Source organism: Thunnus albacares, chromosome 20, assembly GCF_914725855.1.
Source record: "Thunnus albacares chromosome 20, fThuAlb1.1, whole genome shotgun sequence".
NCBI classification, from domain to species: Eukaryota; Metazoa; Chordata; class Actinopteri; order Scombriformes; family Scombridae; genus Thunnus; species Thunnus albacares.
This window is the reverse complement of record NC_058125.1, coordinates 17,514,803-17,532,950: the sequence shown is the minus strand read 5'-3', so window position 1 is coordinate 17,532,950 and position 18,148 is coordinate 17,514,803. Positions and strand designations below refer to the sequence as shown.

The window sequence follows — 18,148 nt, the reverse complement described above, 5'->3', positions numbered from 1 at the left end:
TAGTGTCTGCCAGGGGTGAGCCTCAGCTCCCCACCCTTCTGAGGCCTAGTGTGTTAACTTCAGGCCCCTAAAAATAAATGTATACATACTGTATATTATGTGATAGGAATTTTAAATGGATATTTTTGTTGATCTTTTTACTGGGACAACTTCTGGGATGTAACAAAAAAAAATCAAGTTACTTTTGTGCAGTAATTGTCATGGATATAATTGGTTTATATCAATCTTCAGAGTTTAAATTATAATCATTTGGCATCTAAGCTCACAAACTCACACACAGAAGCATTTTGACTGCGGTTGTCAGTGGTGCACAATGCATTCATGCAGTGTCTAAACATATGAAAAGTTAAGCAAATGCAATGCTATTTTACATGAACAAGCTGTATTGAAATGATATCTCATTGGTTCCTAATCTGAGGAACTAGAGGAGTTGCAAATCATTAACAGGATCGAAAAGAAGAACAAAAAATCTCCAATGCATGCTTTTCTGTCTGGAGGCTTGCAAAAAATGTATTCAAATGAAAAAGAAATCTGAAGTTTACAAGGACAAATCTCTCTTTGGTGAATAGATTTTAAGTGGTAAGGCTGTAAAATAGTTTGAACCCACTGGCTGCATTGATAATAATATTTTGTCCATACACCCAATGCACAATGTGTGTATATATAGACAACTAAACCGAGGCAGTTCAATAATAGCATATCACATAGCGATGTAGATCATGATAAAGCCAGAATTCACTTCCTGGAAAAGGAAACATCTGTTTGTAATAAATGTATTTATTCAGGACTAACCCTTATTCTACTGGAGCTAATTTTGTGAAGGGTAGCTGGCAGTGTGTATATAACACACATCCCTCTCTTTTTCTCTCTTAGTCACACACAACTGCCAGGTTATCATGTTACACCACTGTATATTGTGAAAGTGCCTTGTCTATATGCACAGCTCAAAAACTGTGATTACTTTTCATTACTGCAGGGTGGATCAGACCACTAGTTGTGGGAGCGGGGGTGGCAAGTGTTATACAAAAGTCTTACAGAGATTCATATTTTGCTTCATACGGCTAAAACTGAGGCTACACTGCATACACAGTTGTAAAGAGTCACGTATTACAAATAAAGCAAGTAAAAGTGAAAGATTTAGTGGCAGGAATAAGTTACCGGACACCCCCTCCCCTGTCAGAAATAGTACGTGCTCGTGTATGTTGTCACAGGCTCATTAGCGTGGACAGTAGTGCAGTGGGGTAATGTTGTAGTTTGTAGGAGCAGTCTGGAGCAGGACGTGAAGTTTACTGCTCGCCTTGCTTCCTGCCCGACGCCTTAAACTACCTTTTTGCAAAAAAGAAGCATGGTCAAGCGAAACTAACCAACTGCCCGGCATTTTTAGGAAGATCCGAGGCACTCACCGTGATGCTTGTGAGTTGTGTTTTTTTGGTCAAATAAAAGTAAACAATAGTTTGTGTGCTAGCTAGCTGAGGAACTGTAGCTAGGTCATAAAGTGAGAAGTGTGATGCTGGTGGTGTTTTGAAAGTGTGTGATTCGCATGAATGGTGAATACTATTATACGTCAAATTAAGTGACCAATAACTTCTTTGTGGAAACTAAACTTAGCTTTAATTAGTTAGCTTAGCTTAACTTTGCCTCATGTCTACTGCCTTAGCTATGTCCCTTTTGTCTTGTGTGTGCTATTTCTTACATGAATGTTGCCTGAACTGATATTTATCTGCTCTTTATTATCTCTGTTTTACATTTGCATAGATAAATAAAGGGACAGTGTGATGCAAGGTTATGTGAAAGGTTAATAAAACCTGGTGTCAATAAGTTTATCTGAAGAACATCTGGAACATGTTCAGACCCATTCAGAGAGTTAAAATGATCCTCGGTATATGTCAGGAACATCCATTCATCTACTTTGCTTGTTTGACATCTGACAACAACTGTATAACTTTGATATATTAGTTGACAGAGTGATCAAGTGTTCCATGAAGTATGGATGAAAAGCATTTTATGTGAATTGGCCAGCTTTGAAGTGCAAACAGTCTGATCTCAAACTGGATTTTCGCTCATGCATGGCACACATGGCAAGATAGGTCAGTGTGTGGTTTGAAGGCACGCATATAACAGCTTTTTAACACATTTTTAGCAGCTGTCGTGTGCATGCCTTCATACCTGACGCCGTGTCATTTGGGACATTCATCTGTCTGTTTCCCCGACCCTCTCTGTCTTGTATGTTAAAAGTTTTGTGCTGTTGCAGTGGAATGCTGTTGTCTTATCTCCATCTAGCCAACCTTCCTCTCAGGTATGAAGACAGGACTGGCTGACATACAATCCACCAGATTCTGCAATTTAAGTGCTCAGTGGGATCATAAACACGGGAGCTTGTTAAACCTGAACTCCTCGGTGTCCCATGGCTATGATTATGACTACTAGAGTTCATAAGTGGCTTCAACATATATAAATTATATGAAGTTACGTGGTGAAAATATTATACTTAAAGTCAAGATGCAGATGTCATTTTTTTTTTTCTTTACTTGCAGGTACATTTCATATTTTATCATGAGTAGCTTGTGGCCTTTCTCTCGAGTTCAAAATCCTGTTTGCTCTGTAGCCTGCGTGTAACATTCTGTGAGCTCCCGTCACACCAATTTCTTTGCCAAACTCATTTCCCTTTCATGAGGGATTTTGGAAAAGGGGTTTAAGGGACTGTTTGTGCTGGTTACTTAGACAAGCTCAGTTTTCAGGGGCCTTTCTTCTGAAACTGAGAGGCATCCACCTAGAGGGCTGGCAAGCTCATCTGAAAAACTGTTGAACAGTTTTAGCTCAAGTATAAAAGAGTCCGCCTATCAGAGCTTGCAGATGATTTCTCTTTCCTTTCCCACATCACAGAAGAAATATTTAGGCAAGTTTTCGAGGTTCTCTAATAGCCTGTGTATTGTAATGCCATTGTCATGACATTGTTCAACCACTTATTTGGAAAAGAAAATAGTTCTTGACTTTCTCATGTTTTTTTTATGCCTGTGTGTGTGTGTGTATATATGGTCAGTGGAAGTGCAGCGTGGGGGGAAGGATGAATTCCTGCATGTAAAACTCAAGAGTCTTTCCTCTTCTCCCTCCATTCTTAATTTTCATTGAAAGATAAAAGGGCTGTGTCCAGTGGATGTGACTTATTCTTATTTGGATCCATTAAGATGCAATGTTATTCTGCTGTGGGAGTAGAAGGGATGTTGTGTCTTCAACCATTTGTAATTAAGAGACTTTGTTAGGTTAACATTCAAGTGGACAACATTTCTCTCCAACTTGGACAGGTTTGTTGGAAGCCTTGATTACAGAGCTCAACGAAGCTCTTGTTCTGGACAAATGTATACAGTGCAAGTGATTATGTATGAGATAATTAAACAGCAGGCCTGCTTTAAAACGTAGGCCTCCTTGGCTGCCATGCATAGCCATGCTGAGCCTTTGTGTTTATGGTAAGTGGGCAGCTGCATGCTTGTGAGACCTTGGCTGTACCCCAGGCCCTCAACTGAGCCTGATAACTACAATTGAAGCCTCCCAGCCATGCTCATTTCTGACTATTCACTCACTGCTTTAAATGTAGAGTGTGCCTCCTGTTTGACATAGCCTAATGTCTGTGAACATGCAGGCAGCTGTGGGCTAGCTCACAGCCTACAATGTGTTTCATAAATTTCTTTTTAGTCAGTCATGCGTGGCGAAACTCAGTGGCACCTGCCCTTTGTGGCTGCTAATTAATAACACTAACAAAGAAGGTTTTCAGCTTTTAAAAAAACCCTCAAATTTCACAGTGAAAATGGTGCACATTGCTGCAGAAAAAGCAGAACTATTTTGCCATTTTGTCATTCAATTAGCCCGGCTTCACTTTCCTCGCATGTCTGTCTGCTTTTTTATGACACGCTGTCAACACACCCGCCATTATGATACCGAGAGAGTCCAAATATGGATTCCGCTCAAGCCATGCAACTCAAAGAAGTAGGCCAGCAGAGCCAATAGCTCTGGGAAACAAGCTTTTTAGGAGCATGCATATTTTCTCCCAGGGAATCTCTCTGTGGAACAGGACAGCTAAACATGACTTTTACCCAGCATTCCTTTCACAAGTGGTACAGTGATAAAGAGCAGCACAAATCCTTCAGTTCGGTTTCAAGTCGGGCTGTCTCAGGTGCTCAGCAGATGCTCGGATTACTGAGACGGCCACAATCCTGGGATTGTTGTGAGCAGGACACAGACCCGACTGTTATGCATGCAGGAATGTCAAAGGAGAATGTCTGGAAATTCAATTTAACATTTAAACTTTTATGTTGAGTTTTGTATCAGTTTACACAGATGAAAGCTTTGATAAAAATCTTGTGATAACATTAAAAATAGTAAATGGATATGGTCTTATAAGTACTTAACAAATGATGCTTCTCGGTAGCCTGTACAAGGTGCAACATCGATATCAAACAGTGTTGTTTTCCACCAGCTGTCCAAGTGCTATAAAATGGATTAGTAATAGCTCTAATTGTCAGTCAGACACAAAGCTGCCAAATCCTTTTGTAATGTTGGCCTAACCCTTGGGATTACAGTCTGAGCAATGTATGGAAAAGCTACTCTAATTGGGAAACAGAGCTTTGGGGGCCGTAGTTTAGATGCCTTTTGTAGTGGCTAAGCTGACAATCTGCACTCTTTTTCGACTTAACCACAATTTATGAGTTTTAGAAGAGTGTCATTTACAATATGTCTGAGTTCAGACATATAAAAAATAGAGCAGAGACTTTTGAAAGATGAGCCGACTCTGAAGCAGGCCTCCGCTTCGACCCAATCGACTGTGTGGTTTCCTCTCTTGTCCTATCTAGTGCTCATTTAGGCCATGTGATAGCTTGCAATTTCTAACACCCCAAAGTAGCGATGGGTTTAAAGGCTTTTTTCAACCACAAAGGAAGTGTGGAGTCCGATCAGCTCGTCCTTGGTGGCATTGTTGTCTTTTTGGAAGGCCGCTGTCACTGCAGAGTTGGTTGCAGTTAGTCAGCAGCCTGTTTGCATGTGATGGAAAACCACGTCTGAAGAACGTCCTGCACTGTTCTTCCCCTTCTCAGAGATTAGACTACTCAGTTGTCACGGTGGTTGCTGCCTCAGCCCAGATAAACAGCTATCTAGCTGCAGATGTGTAAAGACTACCACTGATTCCTGATAATGGCAGCCGTACTATGGAGGTGAGTTGGCCTTGACGTCAGAAGGGAGTGGCACCCCCTTTGGCAGAAATTCTAAATACGACATACCTCATTTAACAGATCATAGTTTTATCTGCATCTTTGAACACAGCAATGCAATGCAGTATGAGTCGAGTGCATTGGCAACGATGCCTTGGGAATGCTCTTACAGGTTTGTCTGCACAAGAAAAAGCTGCCCTTTGCCAGCACTTCTCAAAATGTTTTCTATTCACAAACAGTCACAAGTTTGAATAGGTTTCAAAGGCTGTGGGGCTAGGTTAGGCTTTTCTAATTGTGTGTTCAACTTATGTCATGGAGCCGAGGAATGTTTATAATTATGTTATAAACCTCGCCCATTTAAAGCACTCGGCTCAGATTTATGGGAAAAAAAAACGTAATGCCCTGACCATGAGAAAGATGATAAATAGTTGTTTACAGTTTCAGAGTCCGGAGTGTCAGGCAAGAGTTAGACTTTTTTCCATTTGTCTAAGGAAGGAAAACATCCTTTACTGTTCTTTAAGTGTCATGTTAAAGTGCTGTTTTCATCTTTACCAATGTGATTTCTTTGTGCAAGGCTTTTTCTTTGTGTCAGTGCCATCTGCATCCATCACGGAACCATTAAGGGTAATATATAAACAACTGTTTCCTCTACTCCAGCACGTCCCTAGTTATCTCTGCTCCAGAGAACAGATCTGTGTAGTTATGGTCACGCACAGTATAAGCTGGCCTGACCTAGTCCAGCTCCGAGCTTTGATCTGTTCTTTTACTATTCACAAAGGCCACAAGTTAAAGCTGCCAGACGTCCCTGAGCCATGTTGCTCTTGTAGAACTCTGCTAAAAACATCCTTGCATTTAAGTTGTTTTCCTGATGTGATAAAGTGTTAGTAATGGAAATCATATGCTGAATGCAAACACCACCTCCAGTATGTCAGCTCCCTCAGGGTCTTGTGATGCTGTCCCCTCCCTTGCACACTCACTCACACACGCACACACCCTCCACCCCACCACCCCACCACCCACAACCTCTGATGTCGCCTCTTTTGTTTCCCACGGTGTCTCATCTTCTGCACAGAGCGCTCTTTTGTTTCACATACACCGTCTCTTTCATTTTTCCTTTTTTTTTTTTCTGCCTGCAGTTGTTCTGTCATTCAAACAGACACTCTCTGACCTTGCAGGCATCATACGACCATCTTGTGTCCACTACACTTTGGTTCAATCCCCTACCTGACATAGCCTCAAGTGGAACTGATAGTTAAAATCCTCTGTGATTATGATATAGATTTACATCTTTGGCTAATCAGCTGTTTTACTGCAATCGTGGTGCAGCACTAATGTGAAGAGGGTTGTTTTGATAACCGCAAGGTCAGCTATTCCCAGCCAGCCCCTGAGGATTCAATTACACAACTTTGACTTTGCTATATTCCTCTCTGTGTACTCCACTGTGGAACACTTTGAGGAAACTCACTCTCTCAGATGACTGATAATCCTCCACATAGACAGGCAAGAACAAAACAAGGTATAGAGTTCCACTTTTGGTGACACGGTGGAGGGACCATGTGGAAGTGAAAACGCAGTCATTTCAACTTTGTAGTCTCCCATATGGCAACATAAGAGACGCCTTGCAAATCAAAGAGAGTGTTTGCTGGAAATGTTTGCTCGCTCACTTGAGAATTAAAGGAGCTTGTCAAACCACTGACCTTCCTTGAATTTCCACTTTCCGTCTTCCAGTCTCGTAGATGTTGAACAGGTTGCTCATGTGGAAAGTGACAAGAGGTTCAAAAAAAGGTTGAAGGCCGGGTGTGTAAGGCTAGCTGTTTTTTCAGTATCATATTCTCATCCATAGGCTTGAAAGGTGGCTCTGAAAAGCTCACAGCATTTACAATGGATTCTAATGGCAACCCTGTCAAAACCATAGACTGCATATGAAGATGGATGTAGTGAGGTGTGACGTCACCCGTTGGTTTTCATCGCAGCTGGTTTGGTCAGGACATCAAAGCTACTAGAAGTCTTCAGATGTTATTAACATTTCCAAAATGACCACCAGCACACTCTTTGGAAGGCCCCAAATTTAGCGATTAAGACCATAATGACTCGTTGAAAAAAATGATGTAGAGGGAAGTTACTTTTTGAAAGGGAACCAAGTGGAGCCTGGGATTTTTTGCACATATCAAAATGTTCATAAAAACTTCTTGCTTTGCCAATAAATCGCTAGATACCCTTATTGCGGCAAAGCTTCAAACCATGATGAGGCAATAGTGTGACAAAACCAGTGACATTCCTGTCATCCTCAGCTATACTTAGTAGCAAACACAATTTAGCAAATGTTAGCATGCTAACAAACTAAATTAAGATGATGAACATGGTAAACATCCGCGTGTTAGCATGCTGACGTTAGCGTTCAGCTCAAAGCACCACTGTGTCTAAGCACAGCCTCACATTTATTTGCTGCAACACTTGGTCTCCATTGGAATCCATTGTGACAGATGTGAATCCAGCTGCCGTTCTCCACATAATATTTCAGAATGACCTTTCAAGTCAACAGGTGGTGAGTATTTGGTACATTTTCAGTGGAGTATTCCTTTAAGAAAGCATTGGATTTGCCCTCCATTGACAGTGTATTTAAGCGCCTCTACCCAGGGGATCTGTTCCCCTCAATCCAGCTGGATTGTTCTCTGCTTATATGGTCGACAGAATGTCAGAAATGTACTGCAGTCTAATCCTGTGCTCATCTTTGTGTGTCTGCTCAGGATTGGGCCGAGGAGTGAAGCACATTCCTGGAGGAGTTGAGGGCTGCTGTCTTTTAAGCTTATGAGAAACCAGCCTGCTCACACCATGCCCGTCAAGATGGCCTCCAGCTTTACTTGCCCTCACTGGAATGGCTTGGGACAAGGATGTGTGTTGCCATGGTGATCATCTACAAGAAAACACTGGAAAAGAAGGGTGCCGATGATGTAACATCCAAAAGTACAGATTTGGGCTCGGTGAGAGGATATTTTCTACTTGTGTAAGCTTTTTTTTGTGTGAAATGTGTCATTGCAACGTTTATATATAGTTTTGCCAACAGGCCTCAACTGAGTTTGTCAAGAGGGAAGACAACAAGGTGCTACTCTAAATAAGGAAACTGCTGCCAGCCACTGTAGCAGTTTCATGGCTCTACATTATATTTTCCTATTTTGTCAACTCTAATCGGAGCTTAAATTTGACACTGAACTTCCTCTGAGTCAAATTTGTTGCCATACTGAATCTCAGGAAGGCCCGTCAAAAGAACTATTTGGATGTTAATGTTTTGGAGTAAGGGATGTTTTTGTTACAGTTACTGATAATTGCATTATAATAGCTGCCAACTGTTATCACCAGATTGTTTGTCCTTTGGGTTTGAATCCTCCATGTTCCATTTACTTAACTCCAAATGACAATGGAGTATTTTAGTTCCACTAGGCTGAGCAACCCTGACTCGTTTTATAATCAGCATCCATGCAGTGTAAACGTTCTTTCTGCCAGCACAGAGTGAGAAAATTCCCTCACTAATGTGGAGCGAGTTTGCCCTCTCAGCCACGTGAAATGAAGTCATCATGCTCTGGGGCTGAGCATCAATCAGAGGCATTTATGGCAGAGCCCTCTCTCTCTCTCTCTCTCTCTCTCTCTCTCTCTCTCTCTCTCTGTTGATGGGTTATTATTCTCATCTCTCAGCAGCAAATAATGTACTACGACATACACTCCCGGGGCTAGTTATAGATACAAAAATGTGACTTTCCAGTAGGTTTTGGTTTTATTTGTTGATTTATTAACTTGTTAATGCTAGAACCTCCTGTGCACTGTATTCAAACCTATTTTTGGCTAATGTTGAGTCTTTCCTGCATTTCCACAGTTCCAGGCACAGACCATGAGCCAGGGGACTGCACTTTTCTCCTGTGGACTCATGGGTAAGAGTCTGCCATCTTTCTCATAAATAAACACATTGACACATGTATTGGCAACATGGATAAAATGAAATTTTAGTAATAAATAACAAAATAATACTTAAATTCTCTAGAACTGTAGTTAAGAATCAGTCTTAGATACCTTACAATACAATGCACTTCATCACATTGATGCAAAAATCCTCTAAATCAAATATTGCCATAAAGGAGTCCTGTTAATTTGCAATATTGTCCATAATGGCCTAATAGCACTGGCGATATTAAATTAATTGTTATCTCCATGTAAATCATACGGTATAGGATTATTTCTAAGGGTTGAACATTTTCTATGGTTTCACTGAGTATTTTGTCATTTCTTTCAGCCCTAACCCATATTTCCCCTTTCGGTCTCTTGTCAGTCATTACCATCACAAATTTTACATGATCTGTAATTATTTACTTAAGACAGTCCCTCATCAGCAAGCCAGTCTATTCTGCATCTGGTTGATGGTCACACAGCATTACGTCAAACATCTCTTACAGGTGTTTCTGCCTAGATGAATGTGCGTTAATGACTGCTTGATAGTAACTTATCATAAGCAGGGATCTCATGGCACACCTGCATGCTTTAAAGCTGTGGACATGGCCTTAAGTTGAAAATTTGGTTATGCCTACAAAGGCCAATATCCTTAATTTACCTAGCAGTAGGAGTTACAGTCATTGTATTGTTAGATTATTGGTATTTTGTCCTTGCAGAAACTTGGCATTGAGTGTGTACGACTGGCAAAGTCCTGGCATAGAACCCAGCAATACCAGTAGGTGTTGTTAACACTGCCCTTTGTTCTTCCTCCTGCCCCTTTACTGTAGATGGTATTTCGGGGATTTTATCTTTTTAGAGAAGAATAGACCTTCTGCATACCAGGAGTGGGCAGTGGCTTCATCATTTAGTGTATGACTCAGAGTTGACTGACCAGTTCAGTTGGCTGACCCATTCAACGTTTCCAGAGAGTTTGTGTTGTGGCAACAACAGGTGCTTTCCTGGCATGATAGCTGAGGGGCTGGTGAAGAGTTGATCCGTGACGTCAGATGGAGAGCTGGTCTGATGATACCGAACCCTCCTTCTGTAATTCACCCCACAGTAGATCTCAAGAAAAACGAGAGGATAGGCTTGATGGGTTATTGACACTTTATCAAGCTTTGTTTGAGTTAGACATTGAGCTCTCTTCCCTTTCCCAATCAGCTGTGCATACAGACTGTGACACTAAAGCAGTGCCTTGAGGACAGGATTTATTTTTAGGGCCAATTACACAAAGCAGTGAGTTGTGTCAGTGCAAAGTAGACATGCTGGGACTGTTGCTCTGACCCAGACTGGAGCAGTGTCGTGGATGTCGTCCACGTTTAGGTTGCCAAACTTAACCTCTCATAAATGTAGAACCTTAGACAAAAAGCTTGTGTTTTTAAAGAACTTTTAAATTTTTCTTTCAAGTGACTGTGGTTTAGAGTAAATTTATGACAATTGGTTGACAGAGGTTCATGCCTAAAATGATTCTCATAGTGTGTTCTGTTCCTTTGAAGGAGTTTGCAAACCAGCAACCAGAGTCTGCTGATGCTTTTTTTTTTTTCCCCTAGTGGAAAATTGACACTATGAAATAAAATGCAGGCCTCAAGCAGTAATGATTCTCTTACTGCTAATGAGAAATAAAGTATAGTACAGCAGGGAGAATTTTACAAGCTAATAATGGAGCTGCGGAGTCACAAGATTTATTATCTGATGTTGGGAGAGCAAAGTTTGATCCATTAATAAAAGTGATGGAAGCACATATAAAGAAGGATTCAGTTGATCCTGAACAGCAGCTGGTAGTATGATAGACAACACACACAACTTACATGGCTACATTGCATATTGCCTCATAGAAACCCTGTTCACTTGTTTCCCATACATGTAAAGTTCATTCATGAATAGAGATTGCCTTTTTGTCAGATGCAAAAAAGTGCAGAAAATCACAAATATTACTGTTCCAAAAACCATTCAGTATGTGACATATGACAAATTCAGTGTTGATATGTAAACTTTATAGATCAAACATGAGGCCGTATTTATTTTTTTAAACTAAATTTAGGGTCTTGGTGTGCAAAAAAGTTGTGGAAATAAGCTCATAAATTATTTTGCATATTTTATATTTTAATTAAAATGGATCTGGTCTTTTGTTGCAGAGACAAGCCGGTGGTGTGAGGTGGGTCACAGCTGTGCCATACAGCAGAGGCCAGTTGGGACCAGCCTGGAGAGCCTGTGGGACGTCCTGCCTGAGGTGCACAAGAGTTCTGCTCACTGGGGTTGGGATGTTGGCTCCACTTCGAGCACAATCACCAGCTTGTTGCAGGACCTCAGCCTGACTGAGGCCGCTTCTTCGCACTCCACTGCACCCCCCAGCAAACGTCAGTGCCGGTCCCTGTCTTGCTCAGACGAGCTCGGGGGTTGCCGCTCTACCTGGCGTCCTCAGGGCTCCCGCGTGTGGACAACAGTGGAGAAGAGGAGGTGCCACAGTGGAGGTAGCGTCCAGCGTGGCGGCGCCGGCGGTGCTTATCTCGGCTTCCCGGCCATGCAACGCAGCTCCAGCTTCAGCCTGCCCGCTCGCTGCAACACCCTGGAGCTGCCCTGCTTCGCCCAGCGTCTCCCTTACCCCTCCACCTTCACCGGTCTGACACCCTCCTCGTCCATGCCCCTGTCCTCAGAGCCCTCAGCGCAGCCCCTCTACCTCTCTCATGAACAAATCTGCCACCCTGAGCCTCATGGACCCTCTCCATCCAGCTCCCCCGACTCCACTCCAGAGCTGAAGCGCCGCGGCGGACAGGGAGGTCTCGCCCGTAGCCGCTCACAGCCGTGCGTCCTCAACGATAAGAAGATTGGCGTGAAGCGCAGGAGACCAGCTGACACACACAAACAGAGGCCTTCTTTGGATCTGGCCAAGATGACCCAGGTTGGTATTTAGAAGTGTCACATAAAACAGATCACACAGCAAGAAACTGCTTTATATCATATTTAATCAGGGCAATATACTGATTAAATACTGGCAGTTTGTTTTCAGTATAAAGAGTATGTGTCCTGTTCAACATCACTTGATGCCCAACAGTATTTCGGAAGCTATTTGTGGTGGTATTAATTATTGGTTTTGAAAATGTCACAGCCCTAGTATTTGCTCCAAAAGATCACTGTCCATGTTTTGAGACAAGACCCTCAAGAAATGGTCATGTCAGCTAGAAGCTCTGCTAGATCCATCAGTCTCACTAACATTAGCTAGTTATACTCTGTAGTTGCAGCAATGTGCTCCTTCCGTGTTGGATAAACAAACACTTCCAACTGAGGTCATGCCATTGTGTCTGTTCTCCCTCAGCACACCTCAAAGTGTTTCTGCAGGCATTGTCTTCAAATGAAGGCGACCGTTCATTCATGCAGGCATGTTCTGGGTCACATTCCACCATGCAGGCGTGTATTAGCACTTGCAGAAATGGAGAGCATGAAGCAAAGTACGGTTTGATCAAAGCAGGAATTAAGAGGTCAGTCAGTGGATCAGATGAGTTTGTATTTATAAGAGGAATGATCTTATGAAACCACTAGCTTGAGCTGATTCACCTCCGAAGGAAGTTCGACCGTGTTTTAACAATCTGTTTTATCTGCATGTCCTGGTAGGCGTTTGTCTCTTTGCCCCACAAGCGCACAGACAGTCACAGTAATGTTTCACACGTACACCGGCTGGATCATAAACACAGGGCTGGACTTGGCCCCTCTGAGAAAGTCAACCAGAGTTCAGCAAGTCTTAACAACAGCGCTGCTGTGACACGACAAGCAGACGCCACACACGCTCCAAACAGGGACGAGGTCAGCGTAGAGAAACGAACTTTAGGCGAGACAACCAACAATAGTTTTTACAGTGAATCGTCAGGGTGCTGAGATTGTTAGCATTGGATCTTTCCTGCTGTCAGTGCATTGTTCTCTGTTCCACTATTAAGAAGGGACTGCTGTGACAGTGGTTGTCAGCTCAAGTAGAAGGAATGAAGCCTTTGTAACCACAAGAAATTTTTTATGCCTCATATTAAATAATCAGCTTTGCTTTATAGTTTTTTTAAAAAAACAACTCTCCCAAGTGTCTGGTTTGGAGGCAAGTCCTGGAGAAAATGACTTAGAGGCATTTCAGCCAAGTTATGCAACTAAACCCATGGGTAGTGCTGATAAGTTGCTCAATAGAAAAAATCAACTGAAGTTATTTACAAGCAAAAATGCCAAACATTTGTCTGTTCCAGCTTCTCGAATGTGGTAATTTGCTGTTTCATATGATTCTAAGTTGGATATATATCTTTGGATTGCATTTTTGCAATTGTGCATTTTTCACAATTCTGACATTTTGCATACTGAATGATAATTTGATAAGTTGAAAAATGTCCAACAGATCCATCTTGAATTAAAATAATCATTAGTTGCAGCACTTCCCAGGAATTCAGTTTTCATCTGCTCTGTAAAGTTACTGTGACGTGGAGCATTCGAGTCTGGACTAATTGTCTAAAACTAGAAATCTGTAGCCGTGAATATTCTGGAAACTTCTGTGGAAAAGATGTTTCCTTTCGATCATAGGCTAAACTTGCTTGGCACTCAACTCAAGGACTTTTTTTTTTTTTTTTTTTTTTTTGCGCTTTCACACACGTCACTCCAACCAGTATTCAAAGTCACCTTTTGGTCACAGTGCTGAGTGTGTCTCTAAAGTGTCCTCTCATCCACACGCCACAGCGGTGTAGTTTACTCAGGGAGAAACCGCTACCCTCTGCGTGGCTCACTGCGGCTCCGTGAATGTCAGGAAGTAGAGCAGCTGTGGCAGAGGTTATAGATCGTCGTGCAGGGGAGAAGCGTGTTGGGTAAAGAGATATTGATTTCTGTAAATTCAGCTCAGTGGGTGGATGGCTGCCACAAACAGGCCTCATGAGCTATTGATCAGCTTTTATTGACGGAGAGTCAAGGTCAGTATGGATGAGGAGACTTTCTGCGCTCCTCTCCATTTCATTTGAAGAGGCGGGGGGGGGGGGGGGGGGGGGGGGGCAAACTGGACACCGGCAGCACTTATGACCCTCATTGGTGCAGTAAATTGTGTGACGAGACTGTCAAAAAAGATTTTCTCTGCCTGAAACTCTTCCTCTGCAGAACAGTTTTGTTCTCAGAGTAACAAAGTTAGAGCTATTCTTGGATTACTTAATGTTGATGATGCGGTTTTGCTAAAGCCCAGACACTCATAACCTTATCAGTTTGGTCTCATGGGCTAGGCCACAAGTCTGGCTGTTGAGACTGAAGTGCTAATGTACAAGGCGGCTATGTGACACTGGCCCGGTGCTGACAAATGTACCCGCTAGACCAGAGCCAAGTAAAACAGCAGGGCCCCTTTTGATCTACTGTACATTCGCCTTTCTCACTGCCGGTGGGCCTAAAATGTGTATCATAACTTTCTGTTTCACCCTTTCTTCTCTTCCAACCTTATTCACAGCTCTAACCATCTTGGTCTCGGTATTTGTACAACTGAGACTTTAATCGGTGATAGATCCTGAATGTGTAAATATGTCTTAATGGAGCTGAAATGATGAGTGGGCTGTCACAATTTTGTGATTTGAGCAATTCATCAAAAAAAAAAAATCCCAAACATTTATGGACTGTAGCTCTCCTAAAGTAAAGATGCAAGACTTTTTTTTTTTTTAGGTTTTAGCCGCTGTAGTGGAATGGCCTCATGGATGGTAATGGTGGTCTGTTGGTCCACCACTTTGGTCTGGACTGAAATATCTCAGGAACTATTGGTTGGATTTCCCTGAAATTTTGTACAGACATTTATGGTTCCCACAGGGAGTCTTGACCGCTTTGGTGACCCCCTGACTTTTTCACTAGTACCACTGGCAGGTCAAATTCTCTACTTCTTGAGTGAAATATCCCAATATCTACTAGATGGATTTCATGGACAATGGATCCTAATGAATTTGATGACTTTTCCTATTAGGTCAAAATTTGTCCAATGTTTCGTTTTACTACCAAATAACTGCAAAACAAATACAAACACGTCAAACTAAGATGGTGAACATGGTAAACTTTACACTTCCTAAACATTAGTATATTAGCATTGTGAGCATGTTAGCATGCTGACTTTAACATTGAGCTCAAAGCACTGTAGAGCCCCACAGAGTTGATAGTATGGCTGTAGACTCTTAGTCATCTCAAATTTTTGTTGGTACATACATACGAATATAAAAAGATAGGGCCATAATTATTCAGGAAAAAACTACTATATTAATTAGTAGACACAATTCTGTGTTGTGGTATTAAGGTTTTTTTTTATAGTTGACTGACAGCAGATTATTGGCAACGATGTTCATAACTGATTAACTGTTATGTATTAAGTAAAAATGCCAAACATTTGAAGATTTTACCTTCTCTAATGTTAGGATTTGCAGCTTTTCTGTATCTCATTTCATTATAAGCTGAATCCTTTTGGGCTTCTTAATTATTGTTCAGACTAAATAAGCAATTTCAAGACGACATCTTGGGATTTTGTTATCCGAGATGGGTATTTGTGCTGATTTTCTGACATTTTTTAGACTTAACTTATCAAAGCATTTAAAAAAAAAAGTATAGATTAATCTTTAATCCATTGATTAGTAGCAGCCATAGTTCATACACTTGGCTGTGAGCTGCAACCCCAACAGTCCCATGCTTGTTTAGTATTACATAAGCACACAACTGACAGGAGGTTTCACAGAGGCCCTATTCTCCTGTGTCCTTCTGGCCGAACACTGTAGCGGTCAGGCATGAGGCAGCTGTCCTGCCTTCTCCACATTAGTAGTACAGATTGGATAAGCCCCTGTCATAAAGCTTCCCACTCCAGCGTGCACAGCTGTCAGAGGACTTGCCTGCAGCAGCACTGGCACATGTGGATTTGCCTAAGGAAGTTTCTTGGTTTCCCATATGTATGTGTTCATTGTGCAATGCCAGTGAAAGGCCTGCACAGTCAAAAGGCTGACATGAGTGATGCCTGCCCTCTGGGTATCTGGCCACTTGCTGCCTGGGTTCCCGCTGGACCTCAGATCGCATGGCCTCATTGGTCCAACTACCAGTTGCTTCAGTATGTAATGCAGGCTAAATTTATACCCTTTAAGTCTTGCTACATTTTTATAGTCTCGTGGTTGTTTTCTAGTGTCCAGCTCTGACCTCACTGATTCACCCACATACTGTATAAGTACAGTAGACGGATTGTTTTCATAAGACGGTTGTATGCCTTTAGTTATGTTGGTGTCCTAGTAGGGACATTGATCATAGTCTATGACGAGGGAAATGTTTTTGATTTCTACACCAAATATGCCATCACCATGGAGAATATGGACCCCTACCAGTGGAAAGATTTGCCATATGTATTAAAGTATTTACTTGATTCCTTGAGCACCTAAATTTTAGAGTGGCTGTTGTTTGAACATTATTTTTATGCTTCGTCTTTTCTGTCCCTCCACAGAAACTTCGGAATTTCCACAGCCTTAGCTGCCCTGGAATCACAGGCGAAGATAACTATGAGTCTAGCCAGACCCTCCCGACTCTCAGGAGCACCACTCAGTGCGACACTGACGACTCATCTTTGAATGAACGAAGCTTGGAGGACGTTCAGCCTCGGACCAAAGAGGGCGAGATCACCAGAAATGTGCCGTCGGACCCCGCCATCGAGGAGGCGGACTGGAACTCCACAGATTGCGGTGAGGTGACACCAGGGACAACCAACGGGAAGGACAACACACCTCTGTGGGCAGGGCTGTGTAGCATGAGGAAGGACGTGTATCAGCTTGGAGGCGAGCTTGACATTGAGCAAATTGAGAGGAACTGAGCTGGACTGCCTTCCTCTCTGAGGAAGCTAATTTAGGGGACTGAATGTTTATCACCAGGTGGTGCAGTAAACAGTACCGATAGTCTTAAGGACAAAGCAAGTGGAAAGCTAATGCAGGAAGCGATCCAATTGCCTTTTTTCTCAAGGAGAGATTGAGTAGGAGCTTATGGGCCCATTTTTGGGGACTTTGTGTAGTCAGAAGCTATTCCCCAATATGTGGTATCTCAACTGTGTCTCAGGAGAACAAGCAAGTCAGGAGGACGGATTCAGGTGGGGATAACTGATAAATATATAAGTGATATATTAATGTTGGCTCAGAGACCAGGGGTCTTTAACATTTCTCTGTAACCCTGATTACCTTTATTGTACTACATTTGGAGAGAATTCACAGCAGGTTTGTATAAATTCTCTGCACTTAGAAAGTGTCCGTTCCTCTGACATTCTTCAACAGTACATGGGTACATGATGGACAGAAATGGAGACTACTTTGAGAGCTACTGTTAGCAAAGCCCCTTTCACTCTTAACTGAGCAACTGAGCTGCACGCACACACAACCTGTAAAGTATATTGAAGAGCTTAACATTTCACACAGTAACATCGGGCTTCTCTCTGAGATCTATGCTCCCGTTTGTTTGAGCGAAACTTTGTGATGCTAATAGCATTAATATTTTACGATTTGTAACTACAAAGTTATGTAAAACATGAGCATATTTCTATACAAATAAACACAGTTTTAAATGTGTCATTTGTAATCGCTTTATTTCAGTGTCTTTACTCACAAAATTGAAGATGGTGGCTGGATATTAACTGTACAGGGTGGGAATTTTTGAGAACTACAAATCTTGTGAACATGAAATGTTTTCAGAAGGAAATATTATCCACTACTTTTATTTGACAGCTGTAGTTTGCAGATACAAATTTTTACATACAAAATCTTATAAAATATAATGCATTGTTATACACTAGATTTAACTGTCCAACATTACATAAAGGACTTTAAATTAGCACCTACAACATTACATTTTAACACAGCTGTAACAACAGTATCACTAACTGAGCAATTCTGCATAACAGGTACTTTAATTTTGATAATTGAACTTAAAGTAAAATACTTAATGGTGTATTTTTACATTGTCATATTGCTACTTTTACTTTTTTT

At 41.9% G+C, this 18,148-nt stretch overlaps 1 protein-coding gene across 1 annotated transcript; it reads left to right on the top strand.

Moving 5' to 3' along the window:
- Positions 1-1,213: 1,213 nt before the first annotated feature.
- fam53b (family with sequence similarity 53 member B) lies at positions 1,214-17,731 on the top strand. Its single transcript, XM_044337928.1, has 5 exons — positions 1,214-1,413; positions 7,946-8,179; positions 9,067-9,121; positions 11,312-12,075; positions 16,627-17,731. Exons 2-5 carry the CDS (start codon positions 8,090-8,092, stop codon positions 16,987-16,989), a joined length of 1,272 nt encoding a protein of 423 aa, XP_044193863.1. The 5' UTR covers positions 1,214-1,413; positions 7,946-8,089; the 3' UTR covers positions 16,990-17,731.
- The last annotated feature ends 417 nt before the right edge of the window (positions 17,732-18,148 follow it).